The following is a 25,450-nucleotide window of genomic DNA, read 5'->3' on the forward strand; positions in this document are numbered from 1 at the left end:
GGAGGCCTGTTTCAGTATGCCACAGATCACTGCTACAGTTTATAGGCAATGAAGTAAATTTGTTCATTTGAGAGTATTGTTTCTTATATCAAATAACTTTTAACAGTTGATAAATGGAATGAACTTAACTAAGCTGTAAGCTGTATGAAGAGGAGAAAATGAAATATTCATTTCTTAAAAGAAGACATCACAACAAATAAGCAAATTAAGGAATATTAATATTCAACTCCACACTTTCTTTTTGCAAGAGCTGGCTCGAAAAATTCTTGGAAAACAGGTTTCAAATTATAAATGCCAATTTGACAGAGGATAATTGATGGAAGAATGCATCTATTCACTGAAATTGCTCAGCAGGAACCTTGTTCACCTGTCAGACTCTGCAGCCGGATGAATTTCTGTTAGACAGCTCCCATGCTCCAGGAAGATGAGGAGGACTTCCATATCTGAAGTCGGCAAGCTTTGGACTTCCAGGTCATTAAGGCAGTGAAAAATCCTTCTGCAATGTCTGGAATGTAGTGCCTTGAAATCACTTAACACAGATGTTGTACTGTGAAAATAAAAATCCTGCCTCATAGACATAAAGGCTCTCTAGATGAAAGCTGGCCTTAGACAAAAATGTGTACTGCTTTCGCATTTCAGGTCACAGCATCCCTAAAGAAAAGAGTTCTGTTCAGAAGAATGGGAGAGTCTACCTTGTGCCTGTATATCAGTGGACATGATCATCTACCACCCGTGTTTTTAACCTCAGGAGACTGCAAAAGTCCTTTTAGAGATATAGCTGTCGTTTTATAATCTGAGCACTTTGCTTTTCTGCATCAGGATTTGTCTTTCACTTGTTCTGGAAGAGACAGCATAATAGTATTTAAAAAATTTTAAAACTTAAAAAAAAATCCACTAAGTTACACTCATGTAACCTCCTGCAAATAGTTCTCCCTCTAACGACACTACAAAATTGAAAGACGTTCTGTTGCCTTGAGTAATTTTAGCTAGATCTAACAATTCTGATAATTTTATTAACTCTGATGGACTTTGAGATTCTTTTTTTCTGAGATGTACTATGGGACAGTAACTTTGGACCTGTTTTCCCAACGAAGTGAAAAAGAAGATCACAAGGCACTGTACTGCAAGGCCTCCCCTTCCTAAACCTGTGACTCCATTGAGCATTTCAAATTTCAAGGAGATACACAGTTCTCAAAGACAGCAAATTCTCATACATTTTGTGAAAACCGACTGCTGGAGATGGATCGAAATAAGTGCTCCCACTGAGGAAAAGCCAGTTGCAGTTCAGCCAGTTGGCCAATCACCATGGATATAATGAACAGGCAATCGGCACACGCTTATTTCAGCAGCGGCATATGTTGCCACATTCTCAGCCAAACTGGCAAATGACATGAGAAGGAGCTGGAAGAAGTACTTGAGCACTGAGAATAGGAAGGACTAAGGAATGAGGGAGACAAAAATAGTTTTAAAAACTTCATTAGTTCCACTGTTCACAGAACAACTTAACTTTGGTATCTTAACACTGCAGATTTTTTCTTGAATAAAGGGATGTATAGATCTCTTATGTAAAAGACATATGGATTCTGCCTTTCAGTCTGTATTTCTTCAAGTGAGGATATATTTATAGTAAGGTGCATTTTATGAGAGTCTATGTTTCACTTGTGAATAGCATGAAAACCAGGTTGTTCTCTTCTATAGTATGAAGGAAATGTAAAGTGAGAGCTGTTGAAAAAGATTTTCTAATAGCAGAATGAAGGTGATGCATTCTTATTCTGCTAATGACAGAATGGACTAATGGAATCATCAATACCTGCATGTAAACTCAAATCATATGAACTCAATAGAATCACTAAATTTTAGTTTAAAAAAGCTGGATTGCTTTTCATTTTTCAATGTCTGTTCTTCAGCCTAGCTGATAATTTGAAGACACTGGACTGTCTATTTAAAATAAAGTAACTTTGTAAAACAATAAAATTAGATGTCTAATATTTTCCTCTGTTACTGCAAAAATGAAAGTATTACAGCCGTTACATGAAATCATAAATGCACACACATGTATACCTACATACATAAAACATTATGTGTATTACATTTCTTTTTCCTAGTCATATTTAGACTTGTCATAGTAAAAAAAAAGTGCAAGGAATCTCATGCTGAAATGAGTTGCTGGACTAACATAAATATATAAGGCTAAGAACCTTGATGAGATCTGATTTCTAGTTATACAACAATTCCATAAGTAACTGCTGAATATTTAAATCTTGTATGTTTGTATATATTTGAATCTTCATTTACAGATATTCAGAAAGCATCTTCAGAACTCTCAGTATCAAATGAACTAATTTGAAATTACTGAATCACTCCTAGATACTGATGATTAATTGGAAGCAAAAAACATATCACTGGCTGATTAGAACAATACAGTAAAGTCATCACAGCTAGAATCAAAGAGTCACCATTTTAACTCAGCCTTCCCCACAAAATCTAGGGAAATCTCTGCTTTCAAAGATCTGTGTCTTCAGTGTATAGGTTACTTTCAAAAGTTGTATGTATGAGTAAAAAGGAAGTGCCAATGAATCAATAAACAGACATACAGTGAAAACTTAGTATAGTATTCCAAGAAAATAAGATTTTACAGAGATCAGTGAATCACAGAAGGGTTGATTTTGGCAGGGACCTCTGGAGTCCATCTGGCCCAAGCCCCCCTACCCAAGCAAGGTCACCTAGAGCCAGTTGCCCAGGACCATGTCCAGATGGCTTTTGAGTATCTCCAAGGAGGGAGTCCAACACCTCTCTGGGCAACCTTTGCCAGTGTTTGGTCACTCTCATCTCACGGGATGATATTTGTCACCAGAAAGGCCAGAAAAAGTGTTTCCTGATGTTTGGAGGGAACCTCCCATGTTTCAGTTTGTGCCTGTTGTCTTTGGTCCTGTCACTGGGCACCAGTGAAAAGATCCTGGCTCTTCTCACTCTCCCTTCAGGTATTTGATACCTGATAAGATCTTGATAACATCTTCCATGAACCTTATCTTTTCTAGGTGAAACAGGCCCAGCTCTCTCAGCCTTTCTCCACTGGAAGGATTCCTCAGTTCCCTGATCATCTCTGTGGCCATTCACTGGACTTTCTCCCTTATGGCCATGTCTGCCTTGTACTGGGGAGCCCAGAACTGGACACAGCACTCCAGGTGTGGCATCACCAGTGCTAAAGAGAGGGGACAGATCACCTCCTTTCCCCTGCTGTGACTACTCCCAGTGCGTCCTCCTAGTGCAGTAAAAGGTTCCATTACCCTCCTTTGCCAAAAGGGCACATTGTTGGCTCAGGACCCATCACATTCAGTATCTTCACAAAATATATTTTCTTCCTGTTCAACATACTGTTTAAACACATAGGTGATTTTGCAACATCAAGGCAGACGTGAGCACAGTCTTTAATATGTGCCAATATGATCAGCAGCATTTAGATCTGTTTACTGCTTATTCAGTAAAACTAATTTCCTAGTGGAAGCTATGGGATGCAGGATATAGCTAGGAAAAGAATAAATAAAAACTTGATATTTTATGCAGCATACAGAGATTCAGAGATGGAAGAGCAAAAGGCTCTAAGTTAGACTTAAAGCTAGATCTTGAATACATATCTTTGTAGTGAAACCAGTTTTTAGTTTAAAACCTGAGAGCATTTCAGAGTTCTTGTGTCTCCCTGTCATTCTGCTTGAGTACACAATGAATACAATGTATACAGTGAAACCATGCTGAGTGGCACAGAATTGCTCTATGGAAACAACTGGATGTTTGGCTACAAGACATGAATATTATTGCTATGTAAACAATAATATAGCAAAATTAACATTAAAACGTTGGAAGTAGAATGCATGAATTACTGAAACAATGTTTGATACACCGTACTGAAAGAACTTAAATAATTTCTGAAAGAAGTAAAATTCCTTGTTGCAAGGCCATGCTGGAAATACTCTACGTTTGTTTTTATTGTCATTTCCCAATAGAAAGATGTATCAACATATGATACATCTGAAGGCCTCTGACTATTTTAGAAAACTATATATACTAGGAAATCTTTCTGGTTATGAATAACATTTATACTTCTGAGAATAAAATATTCTCACATGTTACCTAGTTCCCTTACTCTGCTACTGGGAAAAGGCAAGGTTTCAGATGCATCTCTCAAGGCAATGTATTTCCTCTTTCTCACTTTACTACACATATTTTGCTGAAGGCTCTCTAAGCCTCCCATACATTCCATGTCAGAGCCTTGGTCTGAACAACTTTAACCACACACTCTCTTATTCCTGCAAAGTCCATACAATGAAGAAAGCCAATACTATATTTCACAGTAGTGTAGCATCAACAGTCAGGTCCAATCCAGTTTTTCCATTTTCTGTGCTGGGTTATACAGATCAGAATGAAAAAACCAAGTGGTTTAAATTTGGCACTGAAATGTTTTTATTTTCAGATGTTGCAGAATGGGTACATCCCACTTTTAATGATCTCAAAAGCACATGTCATAAATCAGGCACCTAAATATGAGCATTTGGCATCTTTGTCTCAGTGTTTTTTATATGAACAATATTTGTCTGTGTCTAATGGACCTTGATATTCAGCAATGATTGCTACTTTCCAAGTGAAAAGCATACCTAAAAAAAAAAAAAAAGGAAAAGAAAACTGAGAGAAAGCTAGTATACAATATTTTAAATCAAAACTTGCCTGTACAATTTTCAGGTCCAGCTTGAAGCCATGTAATTTGAAATACGAAGTATTTTCCAGGAGGATGAGATACTTTTACTGTAGCTAGTAAAGCGACTCTGGGTTGTCACAACAACTGTAAATAGACAGATAAAATAAATCAAACTGACAAAATGTACTGTGATAAGAAAGTTCTGCAGAGGTACAAGAAGCATCCTGACTATTTCATTTAATTCAAACTGAATTATGCTCAATAAATAAAATACAACATGATGATAAAAACCCCCCGTCTCTGTCTCCAGGCTACTTACAGCATAAGTGGATTAGATTCTATGCATAATGAACTAGTAAACAGCAGACCCATACAAAATGAGGAAAGAAAATTTGATTTCAAATGCTGAAACAGTATGAAGTTGACAATTGCACAGAGTTATTAGCCAAATGCTAGGCAGTCAGCCAGAAGGCTTCAACAAAAATTGCCTTAAGCAAGAGCAGCAACCAAGGGGAGGAGTTAACAGGGGAAAAAAATAAAGGGGGAAAAATCCATTAAAATCACTCATGGGATGATATTTGTCACCAGAAAGGCCAGAATGACAGATGATTAATATCTTGTTGATGGAAAAAAGTGCAAAAAACAAGAGCAGATTTAATATAAGAGTAAGTCAGTGAAATAAGCAGTATATTACCAAATACAAATCTAGAAAACTCCTCCATTAACAGCAAAGGGACAGCCATTTTATTCTGTTAGTCTGTTGTAATTCCCTTTAGAGTTCACTTGGATAATGAGTGATTAATGTCTATGTGCCTAAAACTAAAACTGTGTCCTAATTGGGTTTGGCTGAGCTAATTGCCTCTGATCAATAAAACTGACACATAATACCCTTGTCCTTCAAGAATCTCAGTCTGGGTATCATTCCACTTCCCTCAAACCATGCTTCTGACATCCAGGGGAACAGAAATTGGTCATGTTAATAGAAAATTGGAAGTGACAAAGAAGAACTTAGAGCAGTAAGCACTGGGGAAATGTATATGTTATTTGACCAAAAACCCCTTGTGCTTCATGACACATCCCACCCACTCCCAGCAGTTTCCTACACGTTTGCAGCCCCTTCTCTGCCATCAGCATTTCTGTGCCTCCCTTACACCAGCACAGAGACTCCAGTAGAGCTTCTCAGTGCAGACTGGGAACACCACAATGGAAGAGGGCTCCCTCCCAGAACACCTCCAAAACACACAGGTTTTTTCACACCCACCTGCCAAGGTTCTTTCACACCCCAGTGTCCCTGTAAGCATGCTCCTATAGCCACACCAGCATTTTCTGGCACTGCAGTGACACAGAAAACACACGACTTTTTCCTCAAACCAACCAATTATGCTTTATAGCCATGGGGAACATCTAATCATAGGAGACAATGCCTACTCTAGCAAAATTACTCACAAGTGCAATAAAAACAGCAGATGCAATGTAACTACTTAATACTATTCCAAACACCATTGCAGGGCATTCATTCAGCTTGATACATCTTTTTAATTTCCTTGACATAAGGGTCAAGGTTAGTTACACAAGCTATGCAGTCTACACAAGTATGTTTTCTTAAGCCAGCCCCAAGTGCAGCCCCTCAGATCATTTCCACTGAAGTGCCAGTGTGAGAGTCATCAGAAATGGCATAAACCAGTATTCCGCTAGGAGGCAGGGACACGAGACTCTGGCCTCTGCTTTGGTTCAGGAGGACTGTCTACACAGTCCTTAAAATGCAAAGTGATACAGTGTAACACAGATCTCCCCACCTAGCTTAACCACGAGAAAGGAGCTTATGTAAACAACCCTGTGACTACTAGGTCAAATACCAGCTGGCCACTGCACACTTGAGCTTTGTGCCACTCAGACCAGTGGTGGTTTTTAAAGCGTCCTTCTGAGATGAAATAAGCCATGAACTGTACTTAATACATCATCAGTAAAATTTTGTTCATCTGAGATAAATGCCCTTGCAGAGAAATAAATACGATCACATCTCTGTTTTGCTTTTCTATACACAGCCGTGCCCTCTAGTGGAACTGGCTGGTTTGCTGAGTGGTTTTTCCTTTTCTGAAAATAAGCACACTCTGAACTACATTCACCAGCTGGAGCTATGATCCTCACTGTCTTTTTGGAAGCTGATGTATTATAAAATTGGAGGAATTTAGTTGTACAGAAGTTTAAAGATACTGAGAGAATCCAAATTATAAAGTTTTAAATGAAGTCCTCGTTTCTGAGGTAGTCTTCCTATTAGTTCTTTTGATAACAGAAAATCCTGCTTTGTGGTCTTTTACACAATTTCAAAGTCAGGTCAACTAATTTAGGATGAGACAAAAGGAACTGAAGTAATCTGGGGCCACTGCTGACCTATTCCAATACTTTCATAGCAAAAGCATTCAAAAATGACAGAAAATTTCAGTAACAGTAGAAATTACAGTTTCAGGCCCAGCTTCCACTTGCAAGCTCACTTGTGGAGAAACACCTAGAGCTCACAATCACATGCAATCAGTAAAAGTATTAAAGACTAGGAATAAAGTGAAGGCAGGAAAGAAGATGAGGAGAAAGATAACAGGAGCCCACATCCTGTTTTCTAAATAGTTTTCAGGGCCTGCCAACTTCAGTGGTGACAGCAAAATCTTTATCAACATCTCCATGACTGCACACAGCTGTGACTGGAGATTAAGAAAATACAAAGTCATCCCAGTGAATTAGGAGAGTTACGGCATCCATGTTGAGATGGTCATTCCCATCACATCAGGACATGTTTTGCCACCTCATCCAGTGGCAGCCTATAACTGTAGGCTGCCCTTGGAACTGTGCAAGTACAGATGTGCAATGTATGTGCTCTTGTCCTCCCTCCAACAGCAATTAAGGTCCTGCAGAAGGGGGATCCTAATTCCGGTTTAGCTTCATAACTCTGCTTAGCCACTGATTCCCTCCACCCCCAGTTTTTCCATACAGTTCAGAAAGGCAGGAATTCATCATGTCTTCATTTGCTAGATACAATGTAAGGAGAGTGGGAGATGAGGACCAAGGAATTTCACCATTACTTTTATCTATGGATACAATGTGCCTCCCCTCCCCAGTCTATTTCATAGAAACAGCGAAACTGAAGCAAGATATGATTTGATTATTATTTGAGAATTATAATTCACTTTCATGGTGTCAAAAAGGTAGGCAATTAAAAAGTTAACATATTTCAACCTATTAACCTGGAGATTAAAAACCATATCTGTTCTTGTGTGAACTGAATTAGGAATATTTTTACTTTGTATGCAGAAATTATTCTTCCAATTCTCTTTAGGATTGGTAATGATTACTGTCCATTTTTTCTTCTGCTAGTTACAGAGCAAAAAAAAAAATTAAAATCCCAACCACACAAACAAAAAAACCTCCCTCCCCCACAACTTCCTTTATTGAGATTTAAAATTTTTTAAAAATCTCTATTCATATAACATAAAAACTTTGTGTCAGCTGCAGAGACTATAGCATAGCTAAACCCCCAAGAGTTAGTGCAGGTAAGAGCAGAAATTAACTCTTCTTAGAAAGCTATAAAGGTTAATTTGGAAAAGGAAGCTTTTAGAAGCTGCTAGAAACGGTAATGAGGCCTCAGGATAAGTGAGACTATGACAGATAGTTCTTAGGATGTAATGCTTAAATTTAGTTTCCAGTGATATAATGTAACCCTGCTGAAGCTTTGGGCATATAAAACTTTTTATTAGGTGCCAATATTTCTTTTCAGCATGCAGTGGATTCCTGAAAGAAATGCTGAGTCAGATCTTCGACACACTTTCATTAAAGTCTTTATCAATGACGATGGTAATAGCAGATTTTTATAATTAAAGTTTGTATCAGGTATTTCAGTTAAACTTTATATCAGTACAGATCCAGCTAGCTAAACAAAGTATGTATAGAATTGAAGATCTATAATATCCACTAGTCAAGTTTTAATCACATTCTACAGATTATTAAACCCAAAAAGTCTTAAATTTGCACCCAAAATATAAAGATCTTTAAACCATACTATCAGCAATACTGAAGAAGAGGACAAAAATTACATCCACAAACCTGAGAGATTCTGAAAGGGCTAAGAGTTTTGTTCACTATTTCTAAGTCAGTTTGAGAATGTAATATTGGAGGTTATCAAGTTAACTGCACTCAAAAGAAGAGATCAAGACATAAACCAGATAGATACCTAAACAAACTACATTTCACATCATATCAGCATAAAGGGAAACTATTTAAAATCATCTTTCACTGAAAAGCTCAACAGGCCCAGTGTCTGCAGTATCGCTCTTTCAGAGCAGTCTTAATCTAAAGTCAGTCTAAATGGGGGTCACTAAAGCCTAGGAAAAGGTGGAATTATGGAAAGGCATGACTAGGGATGACTTTGTGCTGCATAATCTATTACAGAAATGTAGCCTAATTTTTGCCTCTAAGGGAGGCTGATCTATAACAGAAAAGAAATCTTCATTTGACACAAGGGTTATACAGTCAAATACATTTCTGTGCTTTTTGCCCTAAAGATTTATTGCTACTGACTTATATCACTGTTCTCTACAGATGTGCAAAGCACAGAATGCCCATGCATTTTTTGTCCAGACCAGTATAGTCAGTTACAGTGAATTTGCAGAAGATATTACATATGCTTGTATCAGAGAAGCAGAAGAATAAACTAGGAAGTCCTCACTCAAATTCAGGTCAGAATTTATATCAAATATCCAGCCCTGAACTACTTAATTACTAAATGAGCAGAACAGGTCATTGATACTAAAAAGTTATTTAGCATTAATTTTATCTCTAGAAAACTTGACCCAAAGCCCCTGGCAGAATTTTAGGTGGTACTGTGCTGAATTAATATCTGAGGGATCTGTTCATGTCTCAGAGCTGTTTGTTAAATTGATTGCTATTGTACATATATATATTAATAAATTAGTATAGATGTGTAATTTGTGCTCAAAATGAAGCCATATAATTCAGCTTTAGTGATGGAAATGCTATAACTCTGCACTTTCTCGACAAACTGAAGAATCAGAAGCAGAGGCAGGGTGGGAGGCAGTGAGGTAACAGCGTTTATTGTGCGGCAAGCGCGATCTCTCGCGCCTGCGTCTGCTCTCGCAACTGCCTCCCACCCTGCCTCTGCTTCGTCACTTTAAGACCGCTGCCAAAGATCTCTCAAAACAAGAACCCACAGGAATCAGTATCGTCGCATGGTGCGTGAACTGATCCTCGTCCCATGTCGCGGTGTCCCGGGATGACCGTGCATGGAGATGCTGAGGTCTCGAAACACAGCACCGTGACATTTATTGTGGTGCCCAACGTGCGGCAACAGCACCAATGACCCTGAGACAAAGATGGACCAACACCGCTTCAGTGCCGTCTCCGGTGGAGCGGCTGTCCCGGACCGCTGCGGCCCGGGGCGTCCCCTCCCGCACCGCGCAGAGACCTCGTGAGCCACCACGCCGCCGTCCCACCAATGCCGACCAGCCTGGCGCGGGCCTGGGTGCCAGCCCCTTGGGGCCCCGGCCCGCCTTGGCGCTGCGCGGGCTGCGCAGCCCCCCCCGGGTGGCGTGGCGCGGGCAGAGTGGCTCCGGCGCGGTGAGGCTCCGGTGTGAGCCGCGGCGTGGCGGGACCGCTGCTGCAGCGCGTGCCTGCGGTGCGGGCCCGGCCCGGTGCGGCCCCGGCGGTGGAGCGGCCCTGGCCCGGCGGGACCCTGCCGCAGCACGGGGCAGTCCCGGCGTGAGCCGACGCATGGCCCCAGTCCCACCGCAGCGCGCGCGGGCCCCAGCACCTGGAGAAGGCGCGCGGAGAACAGGCGCCCCTTCCCCCGCCCGGCAGCAGCGGCGAGAAAGGCCCCGCACACCATCGATCGAGCCCGAGCAGCCAACACCCCTAGACAGCAGCGAAAAGAACTCAGCGAGACAGCCATCAGAGAAGGAAAAAGCAGTCTTCAGCTGTGCCCAAGCCCCGCACCTTCCAAAACTTGGTTTTGTAAATTTGTAACCTCCTTCCTTACCCTTACCCCCTCCTCCCCTCGCTGCTCCTTCTCCCTAACCCTATTTCCCTTAACAAACCCCCGAGAGTTAACCCCTTCCTGCTAAACCCGGCACGGCATGGCTAGTGCCATGTGTGCTGTGACTGCATGGCCACCATGGCCACGTGCCCTCAGTCCCACCTTCCGCTTTCCAAGTGCCACAAGGTAAAAGCTAAGAAACCAAACCCCAAAGCTAAAGTGAATTTGTAATACCAGTTTTACAGCCTTGTATAATTGTTAATTCTACTTTCCCCATGAAGTAGTTTTACAATTATGCCTTTCCAGTTTTGTGTGTGTTCATGTTGCAGATTCCCCTGTTTTCTGTTTTAGAAAGCAGAGGCCTTTTCAGGTCACAAGGGTAGATCTATGGGAAGCAGTTTTTGAATTGTCTTCTTGTAAGGTGCAATTCAGTGGTAGACTATTGAATCGGTAACACTTTTGGGTTTATGCTGTCCTCAGTTAGTTCTGAGAGTGACTGATAACCTAAATTGGTGTCTGAGAAAGTATTTGACGGTTTTTGTATTTTTTTCCTTTCGTTTTTCTTATGATGACCTAAAACTGGGAGTCTTTTGTTAAGTCTCTGACACTTCTGGTGCAAGTATGGATGAAAAAAATCCCCAATGGGTACATATAGACGAATGTAAACAATTGCATGCAGAGTGTAGGTCCTTTGGTTGAACCAGTTGGAAAGTGAAAGGAGTGATTTGGCTCAGATCCGTGGGTGAGAATCTGAGGCCGTGTGTGGAGCCTGGGGAACTCCACGTGTTTTCCTGTCCCTAGAGTGGGAGCAGAGGTCAGCGCCTCAGCCTAAGCTGGGGGCTGTGGTGGTCTGAAAAGCCAGTTGGAAAAGGCTAGACACTATAAGGCCAGTCACGCTGGAAAGGCTCAAACAAATTTGTTAATTTGTTTCAAATCTTGCAATATAAACCCACATAACCCCTTTACTGCAATTACAAAGTCAGATAAACTGTTCACAGTATAACATAGTCCTTACTGCAATTGTATTTGGTTTCATGCTGCAAAACTGTGTAATTACTGTTTCATTTTTAAATTGTTAATTGTCATATGTCATATTTCTCTTCTCACATTTTGAAGAAAAAAACGGGTGAATTGTGGAATTGCATTTTGTGGAAATGGTATACTCTGGTTCACCCCTGGAAAATGTATGGTTTATCCCAAGTCTGTACCCTCCCTGCAGTATCCTGTATCTGTAACCTCATTGGCTGGAGAATGTTACCGCGCCCCTTTGAACCTCTGTATTAAGAATGCTAACGCAGGGGGCTCACTCTCTTTGCCCTTCTTCCCCCTGGAGGTCTCGAGACGCTCCCCTTCCCTCTCCCCCCTTCCCTTCCCCCTCTCCCACAGGACCACGCTCCCTGCCTGGGGTGAGACTTTGAATAAACCCTCATCTCATCAGCACCTCAGCAGCCGTCTGAGTCTCTTTGCCTGCCAGCACGGAAACACCCACGACGCTAGGACCCGGGGGACTCCCAGGGGACCCTCCCTGGGATCCCCCCCAAAATTTAAACTACAACACCAGTAAAACAAAAGTTTACACAGTGAATTAATAATTCATCACATCCCTTGAGCAGGGCATGTGCTTTTAGGAGTTTCTTCTGGTCTTGTTCTTCTAGAATTAGTGACTGTTAATACTATCTCAACATATTTCTTCTCCCAAATTCTACACAGACATAGGAAACAAAACTGTACAGCAGTTTATGAATGGTTTTTCTAACTGTAAAGGAAGCAATGGAGTCTAAAAGTGCTTATTCACTGTGAATTAGCAGGGCCATCACTGACAAAAATTATTCACAAGAAAATTGAAAATATGTAACACTGAAGAAATTCATATGATTTCTCAAAGGAAAGCTGAAAATTAAAGGTTAAAACCCCTCCCTTATCTTCTGAACACTTTAATTCCTGTAACATCATATATTACATAGGGCCAGAGTGCACAGCTTTTGTCAGCATTTGTAATGCGTGTCTGTGAATACATCAGAAAACGCTTGATTCAAGGCCTTCCCCACCTTGTCTGAAAAATTAACTATCCAGGCAAGAGGGAAGTCTTTATTTTCAGATATTGTTAGGTCAAGCATGAGAAAAATACCTTCTGAATGTCATACACTTTCTACAGAACTCTGTATTCAGTTTGCCATGAAAGTTGTCTTTCTGACCTCAAGAAAGGGCCACATCAATTTCAATGTTTGGAATATCAATCCAATCATTCTTCTTTTAGCAGGCATGTAGCTTTTAATTTGTATTTATGCCACAATGCAATACTTTTTTTTTTCTGTAAGCCAAATCAGAAACAATCTATAGGTCATATATTCTTCTAAAAGCACAGAAACTGTGTTCGGATTATGGTGTCAATTTGCCAGTTGATTCAAAGTACCACCACCCACTCCTGAATATGCTTCTGCAGTATCAAATGACACATCCAGTCGTCACCCTCTGCATACATTCTCCTTGTAACAAATTACTTCAGTGCTCTTCTCTTCATATTTTTGGAACTTTAAACCAAAATTGAATTGGTTAGAAAATAAAATGTTTTGACTTTGAAATCTCAGCTTTTTCTAAAAGTTGAAATTTCAGTTAAATGGAAGCCTAAGATTTCCCAGATCCATCTAAATCCTAGGTCCATGGCACTCAAACATTAACTGAAAACACACAGGGTGTGAGACTGTCTTTCTGTTACTGGAACTGTAAATATAGCCATCAGAAAGACTGGGCAATTGTTCTGAAAAGGTCTTGATTCCACTTAAACTGTCTAAAGATCTGCTGAATTACTCCTAACAGTTATTATTTGAGCAGACAGTGCCTGAAAATTTAGTTTAAACTTTTCACTGCATTATTTATTATTTTTAAAAACAGCCTTTTTTCCTTTACTTCATTATTTGTATGAATTGCTTGTATCTATAAAAGTCCAGCTCTCTCCAAAGAAAATAATAGTGGGACACATAGACAAACAATTCAACTACCTGCTTTGCAAGGACTTTGAAAGGTTATCTTCTGTCCCTTACTCCACGAACCTGGCAGCCCCAGGGACACCCAGTGGTTTTACTTTCCATACTTTTTAGGATTTTATCATGGTTCCTGATTCTCCGAGTTCACAGGATGGGTCAGGTTGGAATAGACCACAGTGGGTCACCTGGTCTGACCTCCCTGCTCAAGCAGGGTCATCCCAGAGCACGTGGCACAGGATTGCATCCAGATGGATCTTGAGTATCTCCAAGTAGGGAAACCACAACCTCTCTGGGCAACCAGTTCCGGAGTTTGGTCACTCACAGTCAGGTTCTTCCTCATATTCAGGTGGAACTTCCTGGGCATCAGTTTACACCTGTGGTCTCTTGTCCTATTGCTGGGCACCACCAAGAAGAGCCTAGTTACATCCCCTTGGCACCCTCCCTTCAGACACTTACAGACATTTATATGGTCCCCCCTTCAGCTGCCTCTTCTCAAGGCTGAACAGGCCCAGCTCCCTGAGCCTTTCCTCGTAAAAGAGATGCTCCAGTCCCTTGATCAACTTTGTATCGCCTAAGGAGGTCACTCCTACGCTACCATCGCTGCAGTCAAAATCACTCTGGTGAGGGTCCCAACCTGCCAAGGGGTTTTCCTGTGGTCTTTAAAGTAACCTCTAAAAAGCCGGCACTTCAGGGATCCACACACTGCTCAGGATCCATCCCCGATACCGCCGGGCTTTAAGCGCAGTTCTACCCTCGCACAAGGGGGACACAGACCGAGGGTCTGGGCTCCCCCAGCACCACCCCGCCGCTCCCGACTGGGCCAGCCGGGAGCCGGGAGGGGCGGAAGGGACGGGGCGGGCTGAGGGGAGGCGGCACCGGGGGCGGGAGCTCAGCCGAGCCCCGCCTGCGCTCCTCCCTCCGGCGCTGGCCTTCGCAGCCGGGAAAAGCCGGGAAGATGCTGGAGACCCTGCGGGAGCGGCTGCTGAGCGTCCAGCAGGATCTGACTGCCGGGTGGGTATCGCCTACGGCACCGCGGGGCTGGCGAGGGCAGCGGGAGCGGGGCTCCGCGGCGCGGCGGGGCAGAGGGGGGGAAAGCAGGTGACCGGGGGCCGGGGGAGGCGTGGACTGGCACAGGGAGGAAGGAAGAGGAGGAGATTGCGCAGACGGGAGCCGCTGCCGGGGCCGGTCTGTCACCCGGGGTGCCCTCCTGAGTGCGGGGACGGGCTGGAAGGCGGCTCCAGGGCCCCGAGTCCCGCCGTGTTCCCGCCTGGGCTGGGCGGGCGGGCGAGCTCCGGGGAGCAGGAGGAGGAGCCGCGGAGCCCGGGAAGCAGCTGCGGTCAGGGGAAGGGGAGAGAGAGAGAGAGGGACGGACAGACCGCTGTTGTGAGAGAAGATGTGAACGGGGTCAATTAACGCGCTTGAATTTTTTAAGAAGTTACCGACCTTCAAGGTTTCATGGATCAGCGTAATCCCTTAAAGAGCATTTCTGGGCGCCGCTTGGTGCGTGGAGAAACTTGCTTTTCCTTGGAAGATGAGTTACTGTCACTTGGGAAAAGAAGCGCCGGATAGGCGGATGGAACGGCCCCGTGCTTGCACTAAAACGTAGAAGGATATTCTTCCTCCTCTGCCTCACAAGGTTTATTTGGGTAGGCCCCGTGTCCATGCTGTTTTTAGTACAAGCAGGTGTCGCTGGAAGGCAGCGAGTGGCCGGAGGACAAGGTCATGCCTGTGCTGCAGGGGTGTTGGCTCATGATGAGCTGTCACAGGGGAGTATCGTGTGGTAATCAATTACTTTTAAAAACTGTGCGGTCTTTGACAATGTTAAGGCTGCCTTATAATACCCCTATGTAAATATATATATATAGTGAGGAATTTCTGTTCCCGAGAAAATTAAAATAAGCAGTTTGTCATTACTTACTTGTACCAGTGTATGATGGTCAAGAGAAACTGATGGAAGAGGCTGCCAATCAAACAGATAAATACCTTACATGTTATCTATCTCATCTTACCAAACAGCTACTGAATATTAAACTCTTTAAAAAATACAGACAAAAGCATTGCCTTTTTTTTTTCTTTTGTTTTGGGGTTGTTTTTTTTTGTGTGTGTGTGTGATTTTCTCTTTTGGTTCTCAGAAGAGTTGATATTTCAGTGCAGTGTAAGGCTCTTTTGGAAAGGGTGTTTTTCACATGGTGAAAGAGGACAACAAAAAGGTCATAACATGCCAGATCTGAATATCATTTAACTCTGTGTTTCCATATTTGTGTTTTCCATATTTGCTGCAGTGGAGTTAGTATATGTCCATGTATTTTGCTTTCTTCCTGGTGTTGCAATGTTTTGTTCTGAAAACAGTCCCTGATTTCATAATGTCCATCCTTGTGTTTTGGCAGCTCCATTAATGTGCCCTTGTTCCAGTGTCCTGTCTTTAAGTGCTATTTTCATCTGTGGTGTAATATCTTTTTTTTCCTGCCATCGGGAGCCTGTATCTCAGAACCTCAGTGGCAGAGGCTGTGCGGGGCACCTTTTTCTTTTCTCTTTAGTGTCCCCATGTAGCCAGAACACAAGTTGACCTGGTTTGCTCCCTCTTCCTTGCTAGACCATGCAACCTAATTTCTTGGTGTTCTGGATTACTCTGTTCTGCATCCCACCAAAGTGGTAATAGAAGTAGTTTTGTAATGTTGAGACTTTAGCTTAAAGTTGTCTAATTCTTAAAACCCAAAGAAAGTATTTTTAGTGTCAAGTTGTGGCCGACTTGTTAACGACACGTAAATGCTTGCAAAGTAGAACAAGCTGAATTTCATGAAATTGCAACGGGGAAGGTTTTTCAGGGCTTCTAAGAAAATAATATCACTTCCCAAGGAATATGGGGACATGTATGTATTGCTGAAAGAGATTAAATCTAGGTTGTGTGGTTTAAAGAGAGCAGTTCAGAGTTACTAGCCATTTCTGTGGCCTCCTTCCTTGCTCAGTTGTGTCTGCTGTCTAATTCTGTGTGTCCTGGGAGCAGGATATCTACATTTTGACCCATTCACCTTTAGCAAGTTTTTGCAGGAGGAGGAAAACCAACCAAAACAGGTGCAGAGGAGTGCTGCTGTTTCAGGCCAGGCTGCTACTGGGGAGCATGGCAGCAGAGAGGGGCACATTGCACAGCTTCCTTCGGCAGTGGGCTTCTGCCCCAGTGTGCCGTGGTTTTTACTGCTTGGCTTGGCTGTTACAAACAGCTCTCCAAGAGGCAGTGGAGACCTGCCTTAGCATGCCTTTTCTCAAATTGTCAGCCACCTGGTGTGCTGTACAGCTTTGTTGTTTCTTTGAGTTCCTGGAAAATAGTGGTCAAGACTGCAGGAGTGATTTGACTATGCCTCAAAGCAGCCTGAATATCGGTCTGTATATTGGGTTGTTTCTCAGTCCCTGGGTCACTCAGGATTACAGATCTCTCTGTCATGTCTGGAGGATATCTTTGGTTCTCGTAATTCATTCCATCTTGCTTATCTGTGTCATTTATTTCTTCCTGACTTTTACTGTCCTGGACTGTGACCACAAAGGGCCTAGAAATTGAGGACAGCCATTGCCTGGGTGGTCAGGGAATAGCCAGCAGGTTTGGTTCTCACTTTACTGTGTCAGCTTGACTGGCATATGCAGGATGTCTGACAAAGAGTGGACAGTATTGTGGGGGAGAGTCGTTTCATTGGTTTGGAGGGGGATTTTTTTGCTCTTGAGGAGCAAGATACCGGTCAGTTTGAAATGGACCGTGTGTGAAAAAAGCCTCAGCTGTGCTCAGTAGCAGTGCACTGTGGTGATGCTGCTGGAGGTTCTGAAAGCTGGCAGAGAAGAAGGTGTGCTTGTGCGGGTTTTGTGTTGGCAGACTTATGGCAAGTGGGTACATGTGTATATGTGACTGTCATGCTTTTCCTTGCCACGAAAGCCTTCCTGTAAATGGTATTCCTCAGGGCTGGATTGGTTACTTCTATGTAGGTCTTTAATTCCTGTCTGCTAAGGAAATTGTATCAAGAAGTGGATGATGTGTATCCACAACTCCCAATTGCCTGATACACTTATTTAGCAGCAGTGTTAGTGCAAATAAATTCATATGAGGTTCTCCACAAAACTAAGTGAAATTTGATTTGTTTGTGAAACAAGCTGAAAATTAACTGGAATTAACATTTGTTCAAACAATTTATTCTCTGTTTTTGGTGTTGTAAATGTCTGATGGATTTGTGTTTTGATTTGTAGGTTGAAGACTTTGGGTGACAAATCAAGAGATGCAAAGAAAAGCAGGCAAAGGTACTTCTGAATGTCTTAATATATAGAATTAATATAAGATATTTTGCTAAGGAAAAATTTGAAGCGGCTCATATATATGAGCCAATTGCAAGAACATTTGCATATAATTTTACAAAATACTATTTTGACAACAGAGAAGCTTAACCAAAGCAGGTGATTTGCTTAATGCAGCCTTCATTGACAGGCCTAAATAATTTCTAATGGCTGTCAATGAGCTTATAAATTACTATTTAAATTAAATGAATATGCAGTGTTATTGTAGTATCTCATAGAAGAGTCAGGTTGCAGTACACTGAAATGTAATTGTTTACACTCTCTGTGAACCTCATGTCCTAAAATTGTAACTCAGGGGGTTTTTAAATGTAAAACCAGAAATAGGAGCCTACTTCAGTTTTCTGTTTCAAGAAGTTTTGAGAATTGTGGTGATTTGGTTTTCTTTCTTTCATTGTTTTAGGAGTTTTAGTTTTCTGCATTCTTTCAACCTGTATAAGCTACAGGTGAAGACTACTTGATGTCTGTAAATGGCATCTGTGAGAGTTACTTCTTAAAATCAGCTCAGATATGCTTTAGTATAAAGCATGTTCCTATTAAAAATACTATGGAGACACAAATTAGTTTAAAAACAAGCCAAGTGCTAAAAATAAAGCATCTGAAATAAACTGTCATAAGTTCTGAATCCTGATGTTTTGGATATAATTTTTTTTAATAGAAGACCAGTTGTATGGACAAGACATGGAGGCTAAACTGGGATTGGGGAAAGGTCTGAATAAAACTGTTTTGGTAACTGCCTTCTCTGCATGTTTTCAATCCATAATATTTTGGTTCTTCTGGAGTACTGTTATAAATATCCATTGCTTTTTGAGAAAAGCACTGGGTGAACCAATCGGAGCATCAGAAATGGGAATGCTGGGGTGGCTTCTGCTTTGCTGATGAAGTTCAGGGACAAATACAGCTTAGCTTGATTGTAAGGATGGCTGAGGGCACATGGATGGGAGCCAAAAAGAGGCCAGTAGGGATGGTGGTGTAATGGGAGTTTGTCACTGACTCTTTGATCAGGGAGAGAATGATGAATTCTCCAAACAGCTTGAGAAATCCTCTGTACCATTAAACCCTCATTCTTGATGAGGCCTTTAGCTTCCAGCTCCTGAAAAGACAATCAGTGTGCAATCAAAAAGTGCCCTGGGAGGGTGTCAAGGGTAACTACTTGATGCCTCTTCATAACCTCTTTGGCATGCTGAAATAGCCTTAGGAAAGCCAGAGCTTACCTGGAATTGACATTTACAAGAGATGTCAAGGACAAGAAGAGCTGCTAGCCCTGCACTGGTAATAAACTGAAAGAAAACATGGGATTGGTGATGAATGGGGTGAATTACAGCAAATATAGAGGTTGTTGAGTTATTTAATGCCTTTATGCCTTCAGTGCCTTGTGCTTAGTGAAAGAGGTCAAGGAGACTGACCAGTAGTGAATGAAGATAGATTGAAGATACTCAATGCATGAAAGCCCATAGGATCATATGTGCCAAGAGGTATCTCATGAAAATCAAGAGGTACAAAGTCTGTGTTTTCCTGGGAAGAAAGTATCCCCTGCAACAATGCAGACTGGGGCTGACAGACTATCTGGGAAGTAGCTTTGCTAAAAAGACCCTGGAGTTCTTGGCAGACAGCAGGCTGAGTGTGAGCCAGGGACATGCATTGCAGCAGGGAAGGCCAACAGCTGATGGGGCTGCAAACAATACCCAGACGCTGGGATTGAGGAAGGTGATTGTCCCCTGCATTCAGCACACCTTAGCCCACTGACTACCCTGTCCACTTTGGTCCCCAGCTGGAGAAAGGTGTTAATATTCTGGAGCAATTTAGTGGAGGACCACCAAAATGACTGGGGCAGGAACTCTGTGTATGAGGAAAGGCTGAGGTGGGCAGTTGTTCAGCCTGGAGAATAGGTGACTTCTGGGAGAGCTAGCAGCACCTGTCCTTACACCTGAAGTGGTTATTGAGGAAACTGCTGTGTGGTGGGAACACAAAAGGTGACAGGCATAAATTGAAACAAGAGATGATCATACAGAAGAAGCTGAGAAAAGCTTCCTGAGGAAGCTGCTTTGATCTCATAGCTGGTTTTAACAGCTTTTAATAGAAACTTCCTGAGGTCCCTTTCCACCTCACTGATTCTGTTGCTTTTCCCATGCCTTAAGGACAAGAAGGTTTAATTTATGGTATTTCTGTTTTTTTTTTTTTTTTTTTTTTTTTTTTTTTTTTTTTTTTTTTTTTTTTTCCCATTCAGATTCTTTAGATGAGAGTGCAGAACAGTCTATTTGGTTGATCTTCCAAGAGACAAATTTTGAATGGCATCAAGATCTTTGTATCCTTAGATCCTTAGAAGTACTGCATTGTTAATTTTTTATAACTTAGACGTCTTTATACTTCAAGCTGTTATTAATGGAAGTGTATGCATCGGATAGAAGATCATTAGAGCATTAAACTGGCAAAGGTTCTTTAGCTTAGTATTTATTTTTAGTGTAGAATATATTAAGTGCAATAGCTGTATAGAGGGACATGAACTTATGTAGTAATCTTTTTTTTCAGCATATTTCTGTGCCCTTTTTTAGGTTAAAATGATGTTCAGCCTGTATCTTTATTAACTGTGCTTAGAAATTATTTAATAAAACCTTTTTTTAATGGACATGGTTGAAAATAGGTAAGAATAGGCTATCATAAACAACAAGGGAAAAGGGCAATCCTAGCTTTGGAATATTCTTGTCAGATACATCATGTAATGTATTTTAAACCAAAGTTGGCTAAATGTTTGTGAAAGTAGGAACAGGAGGAAACATTTTTGTGCTCAGCATATCTGTCAAGTGCAGATGTATGTGCACAGATTTTTTATAGCAGCCTTCTCTTCTTTAACAATTTTGTACATTTGCAATTTGTTTTATAGAACTGTTCAGGGTTTGCCAGAGTTTTCCGCTGGACTGGAATTACTAAGCAGGTATGACCTTTCTTTTCTTTATTAGTGTTTGCTTCCTATGTTAGATTTAAAAAATCTAATTTCTTAAGAAAGAAATTGGAGAAGAAAATCAAAGTATTGCTAATAGGTTTTTGGTTGTTCTGCAGTTAGTAGTGGGAGAGTGGTTACCAAATGATAAATGTGTTTAAAACTTGCTCAGTCCTGAAGTGCTGTCATGTTAATGAAACTGAAGTTCTGGAGGAAAAGCTGCATTTGAAAGATGACTTTAGTCCATGCCCTAATGCAGAGTGGTGACAGAGGTCAGCACTGAGCCTCAGTCTGTGGTTTCATAACTTAGATATATTTGATATAATTTTCTTCTGTCATTTTTTTTAATTGGGAGGGGCATGTGTATGATTACAATCTTGTTAATTTTTTTTTTGTTTTCTTAATCAAATTGAGTTCCAAGTGATGTTTAAGGCAGTGAGTTGTCTTGTAAGTATTGCTAGGTCCATTTAGCTTTTAACGTCACTTAGCAGGTTAAAAACCATGAATCACTTTTTCTTTAAAAGACATTATTTCTCACTGCATATTTGTCCAGGCGGAATGGTAAGCACTGGAAAGAATTTCACAGCTTTTCAAGCTGTAATTTCTGGTAGTACCTGTAAACATAAGCACAGTGACATCCATGAATTCCTTTGTAAGGAGAGCGCAGTTAGAACAGTAATTTTTCTTCTCTTCAGATATGAAGATGCTTGGGCTGCCCTTCATAAAGGAGCCAAAGATTGTGCAAAAGCTGGAGAGGTAAGAAAAAAATAACAATGCCATGCATGAAATATTTTAAGATGTGTAAGTAATTTTAAATTGTGGAGTTTTGTTTGTTACTTTCTTTGTAAAAGGGGAAAATAAAAGGTCTGTTAGCACAGAAGATTGACTGTACTGTAGAAGACCTAAAGGTCACTTGTCCAGTATCCTATTTCTTCTTACTTGTGCTGTCTTATTTATAAATGTTGAAAAAAATGAATATTTCAAGCTTTAATTGCAGCTTACATGTTAAATGGTAGATGTTAACTATCAGTTCCATGTACAAAATACTCCTTTTAGATGATTGTCATTTCAGCTGCATTCAGTTATCTCAGGGTTGAAATGTTTGTGGTGTTTGTCCCCATCTCATGGTGATTTGTTTTGGTTTTTTTGTCTGCTTTACTGTTTAACTGATATAAATACCATATCCCAGTCTCAGAAATAGACCTGGCTTTATTTAAGTAAGACTGTTTTGTCATCTGAAGTGTTCCATTTCTCACTGGGCTTTGGAATAAGTTTTCAAAACTTGTCTGGTGAAACAGGATGTTTTTTTAACAGGGAAAGGTATCTCGAGGAATTGGCAAACGAGAGAAGTTGTTCTTTTAAAATAATTAATCTAAAGTGAGTAGAATTGTAAATTTGAGAGCTTTTTTGCCCTTTGCTAAGACTTTTTCAGTTTCTGCATATAAATTCTATAAAAATTAAGGAGTTCAGAATACAGATACAGCCATAGGCTGTAGTTAGGTGCAAGAGAAAGAATGGATAATGGAATTAAGAGCAGGGAAACTTAATTGAATCATCTCAATTATATATAAGGGAAACATTTGTTACCTAAGATCTTTTGATCCTGGTGCTTTTCATAGAAAATGTAAGCAAAACTTTGAAGCAGTGTATCCTTTTCTTATCTAATTATATAATAAAAGTTAGGAAGAATGAAACAGGAATTGAAGTAATGTAGAAATGTGCTCATAAAACTTGGCAGTACTGCAGTTTATCACAAAAGCAGAAGAGCTGTAATGTTATAAAGGAAACTTTTTCTAATTGTCATTCCTTTTACTTTATTTTCTAGACTACTTTGCATGTGCAGAATTTTCATTTTTATTGTTAAGGTGAAATTGGTATGACTGGCAACATTAAATTATTGATCTGAATATGCCCAAAATTGCAGTACTGCAATGTTGTTATTGTGCACCAGTGCAACACTGCTGCCAAAATTTCAGGTACATCTTGTTTACAGCTAATAACATCCATAAAATACTTCCTGCATTGATTAGTATACTGAGAAATAACTTTTTGTCATATTTTTGTTCAATGTATTTTATATAAATAATCCATAATACAGGGGATTTCTTTGAGCATGTTGTGTATTTACTTGAGGAGTACACGAGTGACTGTGCTGTAGGGTTGCTGTGCTGACCTTACGCTTCCAAATGTATTAATTATACAAGTTAGTCAAGATGCTCATAAACAGTACATAAATTTGCAATTAAAGGCGTGTTTGTTGCAGCTGGTTGATAGTGAAGTTGTGATGCTTTCTGCACACTGGGAGAAGAAAAGGAACAGTCTGGTGGAACTTCATGATCAGCTTCAGCAAATACCGGGGTTTTTAGCAGATCTGGAATGCCTCACAGCAAGCCTAGGTAAGTTCTTATAGACATAACAAGCATTCAGAACAGTACAGAGGATTAGACTGAAGTTCAGCTGTTGTGCACGCTGTGATTATAAAATTTAATTTTGCTTTCTCTGGTAAAAATGTGGTTGTTAAACAAACTGTTTTGTTGGGTTTTTTTTAAAGATTGACAAGTATCAGTGGTTGCCCTGCCAGCAGTTCAAATTTTGTATGTGTTGTTTTTTGGCAAAAAAAATTGACAAATGTTTGAACAGCTGAAAAATGTTATTCTTGAAGTCTTATTAAATTGTTAAGATTTTTTGATAGTTTGAACACTCATGTACATAGCTGCTTCTTTTGGAGGCTATGTAATTTCACATAGTAATGCTTAAACTTATCATTTGAGTTGGGACAGGGGGAAATTCACCTGCCTAGGGAGACTTTCAAGGCAGAAGCCTTTGGTTTTGAATAACTGTTGGTTCCAAAGGTAACTTCCATAGTTTGAATTAATTTACAGGGTTTAAGATAGTCTGAAGTGAAACCCAGCTTTTCTATAGGTGAATATTAATGCTGCCTATTAAGATTAGCAAACACCTCGTGTTTATTAGGTAGGTAGCAGTTTTTAACACTTTACCAAAGATTAACCTGTTGAATTTATTTAAAAGATGAAAAGATGAGTGCTTTGGTGGACTAATTCTGAAACCTGTCATACAAAACTGTTGATCCACTGTTGAAACTTAGATCAGGAAAAAATATTGGATATTCTTAGTCTCTGAAAATCTCTACCATTGCTGAGCCTTAAAATGGGCAGGCAGGATTTCAAGAGCAGCAACACTGTCTGTCCACAGTACATCTCCTGATGCTTTCATGAAAATCTATATTGGGTGCATCAAACTGAGGCTTAAAAAAACTGCTGTCTGCAGATGGATTTTAGGTAGCTAAGTTTCCCAGGGACTGTGCCTTCACTTGTCTTTCTTACAGCAGCTGGGAAGCAGGCAGAAATTCCTCATGTGATTGCAGCTCTGTTTTTTGTGGGATGGGCTGGATTTATTTGCTGACATGATGTGAAGAAAAGGAGGGCTCTTTTCTGTCTTCAAGGGCTAATTTCTCATTCTGCTATGGTCAGTGGACATGGACAAATCAGCTTTTGTTCCTGGGTAGGCTGGTAATAACTTTGCTATTTATTTCTGAACCAGGGAAAGCATTCTACTTTTTATTACAATTTTCTTATACCATCTTGTTTAAGAAGGCTTTATCATCTGTGCTAACCATTTAATATTGGCTGTTTGAAAAAAAAATTCTAAGGAAATACAAGTTCAAATAATGATTTGTTAAAATATAGGGTTTAGTATTATCATGCAGTCTACTGGTAGCCCAAAGATAAACAATATAATAGAAAACTAATAGAATTGCCTTTATAGTTCATAACTGCAAATGCTGTAAATCCTGATGAATTTGGGCTATTTTCTGATTCCTAATACAGTTTTATGAACTAGAGTTAATCTCACTCTGATAGTACAATTTCTTGGAGAGGTATGTCTCTAGATATTTTTGATACTGCAAAAGTAGGACTTAAGAAAGCATTCAGCAGCCTGCTAAGGGAAGCTAATGAATTTTGAAGTATAGTGCTAAGGTTCTGAGATTTGAACCAAACCTTCTAGCTTTACCATTTGTGTCAGATTTGAAGTAATTTATCTAAAAATTCTTATTAATTCCTCCTAGCAACTGTGAGGTTTTTTTACTTGTGTTGTGTTTTATTTTTTATTCTAATAATTTTATGGAGTCTATTTGAGGAGATAGGTATAATTTGTATCAAAATCAAAACCTAACCCTCTGGAGGTGATTGAACAGAAATTTACTGCACTATTCTGCTGCCTGTTCTTAGTTTTTATAACTCTTATCTTACTGCTTTGTATAAATATAAACTGTATTCAGTTTTCCAAGAGATGACTATTACTCTGACTGTAAACTTTGAGTATGAGTGAAACATTCTGTAAAAAAAAAATTGAAAATAGAATCAGAAATTATATCTTGGGTTATGCACCCAAGATATAATTTGGCTAACCATAATTTCAATAAAATAGTTGTTTCTTCTGACATGATATGC

The 25,450-nt window shown here is 40.4% G+C and overlaps 1 protein-coding gene across 2 annotated transcripts in view; it reads left to right on the forward strand.

The window, feature by feature from the left end:
- The first annotated feature begins 14,587 nt into the window (after positions 1-14,587).
- DTNBP1 (dystrobrevin binding protein 1) overlaps positions 14,588-25,450 on the forward strand; it is a 64,121-nt gene continuing 53,258 nt past the window's right edge. The window contains exons 1-6 of one of the 2 annotated variants that reach the window (XM_063403029.1): positions 14,628-14,722; positions 15,147-15,357; positions 17,939-17,989; positions 20,922-20,972; positions 21,674-21,734; positions 23,242-23,374. In XM_063403029.1, the coding sequence (XP_063259099.1) occupies positions 23,263-23,374 (112 nt within the window). In that variant the 5' untranslated portion in view covers positions 14,628-14,722; positions 15,147-15,357; positions 17,939-17,989; ... (1 more) ...; positions 21,674-21,734; positions 23,242-23,262. Of the gene's footprint in view, positions 14,723-15,146; positions 15,358-17,938; positions 17,990-20,921; positions 20,973-21,673; positions 21,735-23,241; positions 23,375-25,450 lie in introns of both variants that reach the window. The other variant, XM_063403019.1, reaches the window with a different exon arrangement.

Source organism: Prinia subflava, chromosome 1 (assembly GCF_021018805.1).
Source record: "Prinia subflava isolate CZ2003 ecotype Zambia chromosome 1, Cam_Psub_1.2, whole genome shotgun sequence".
Classification (NCBI taxonomy): Eukaryota; Metazoa; Chordata; class Aves; order Passeriformes; family Cisticolidae; genus Prinia; species Prinia subflava.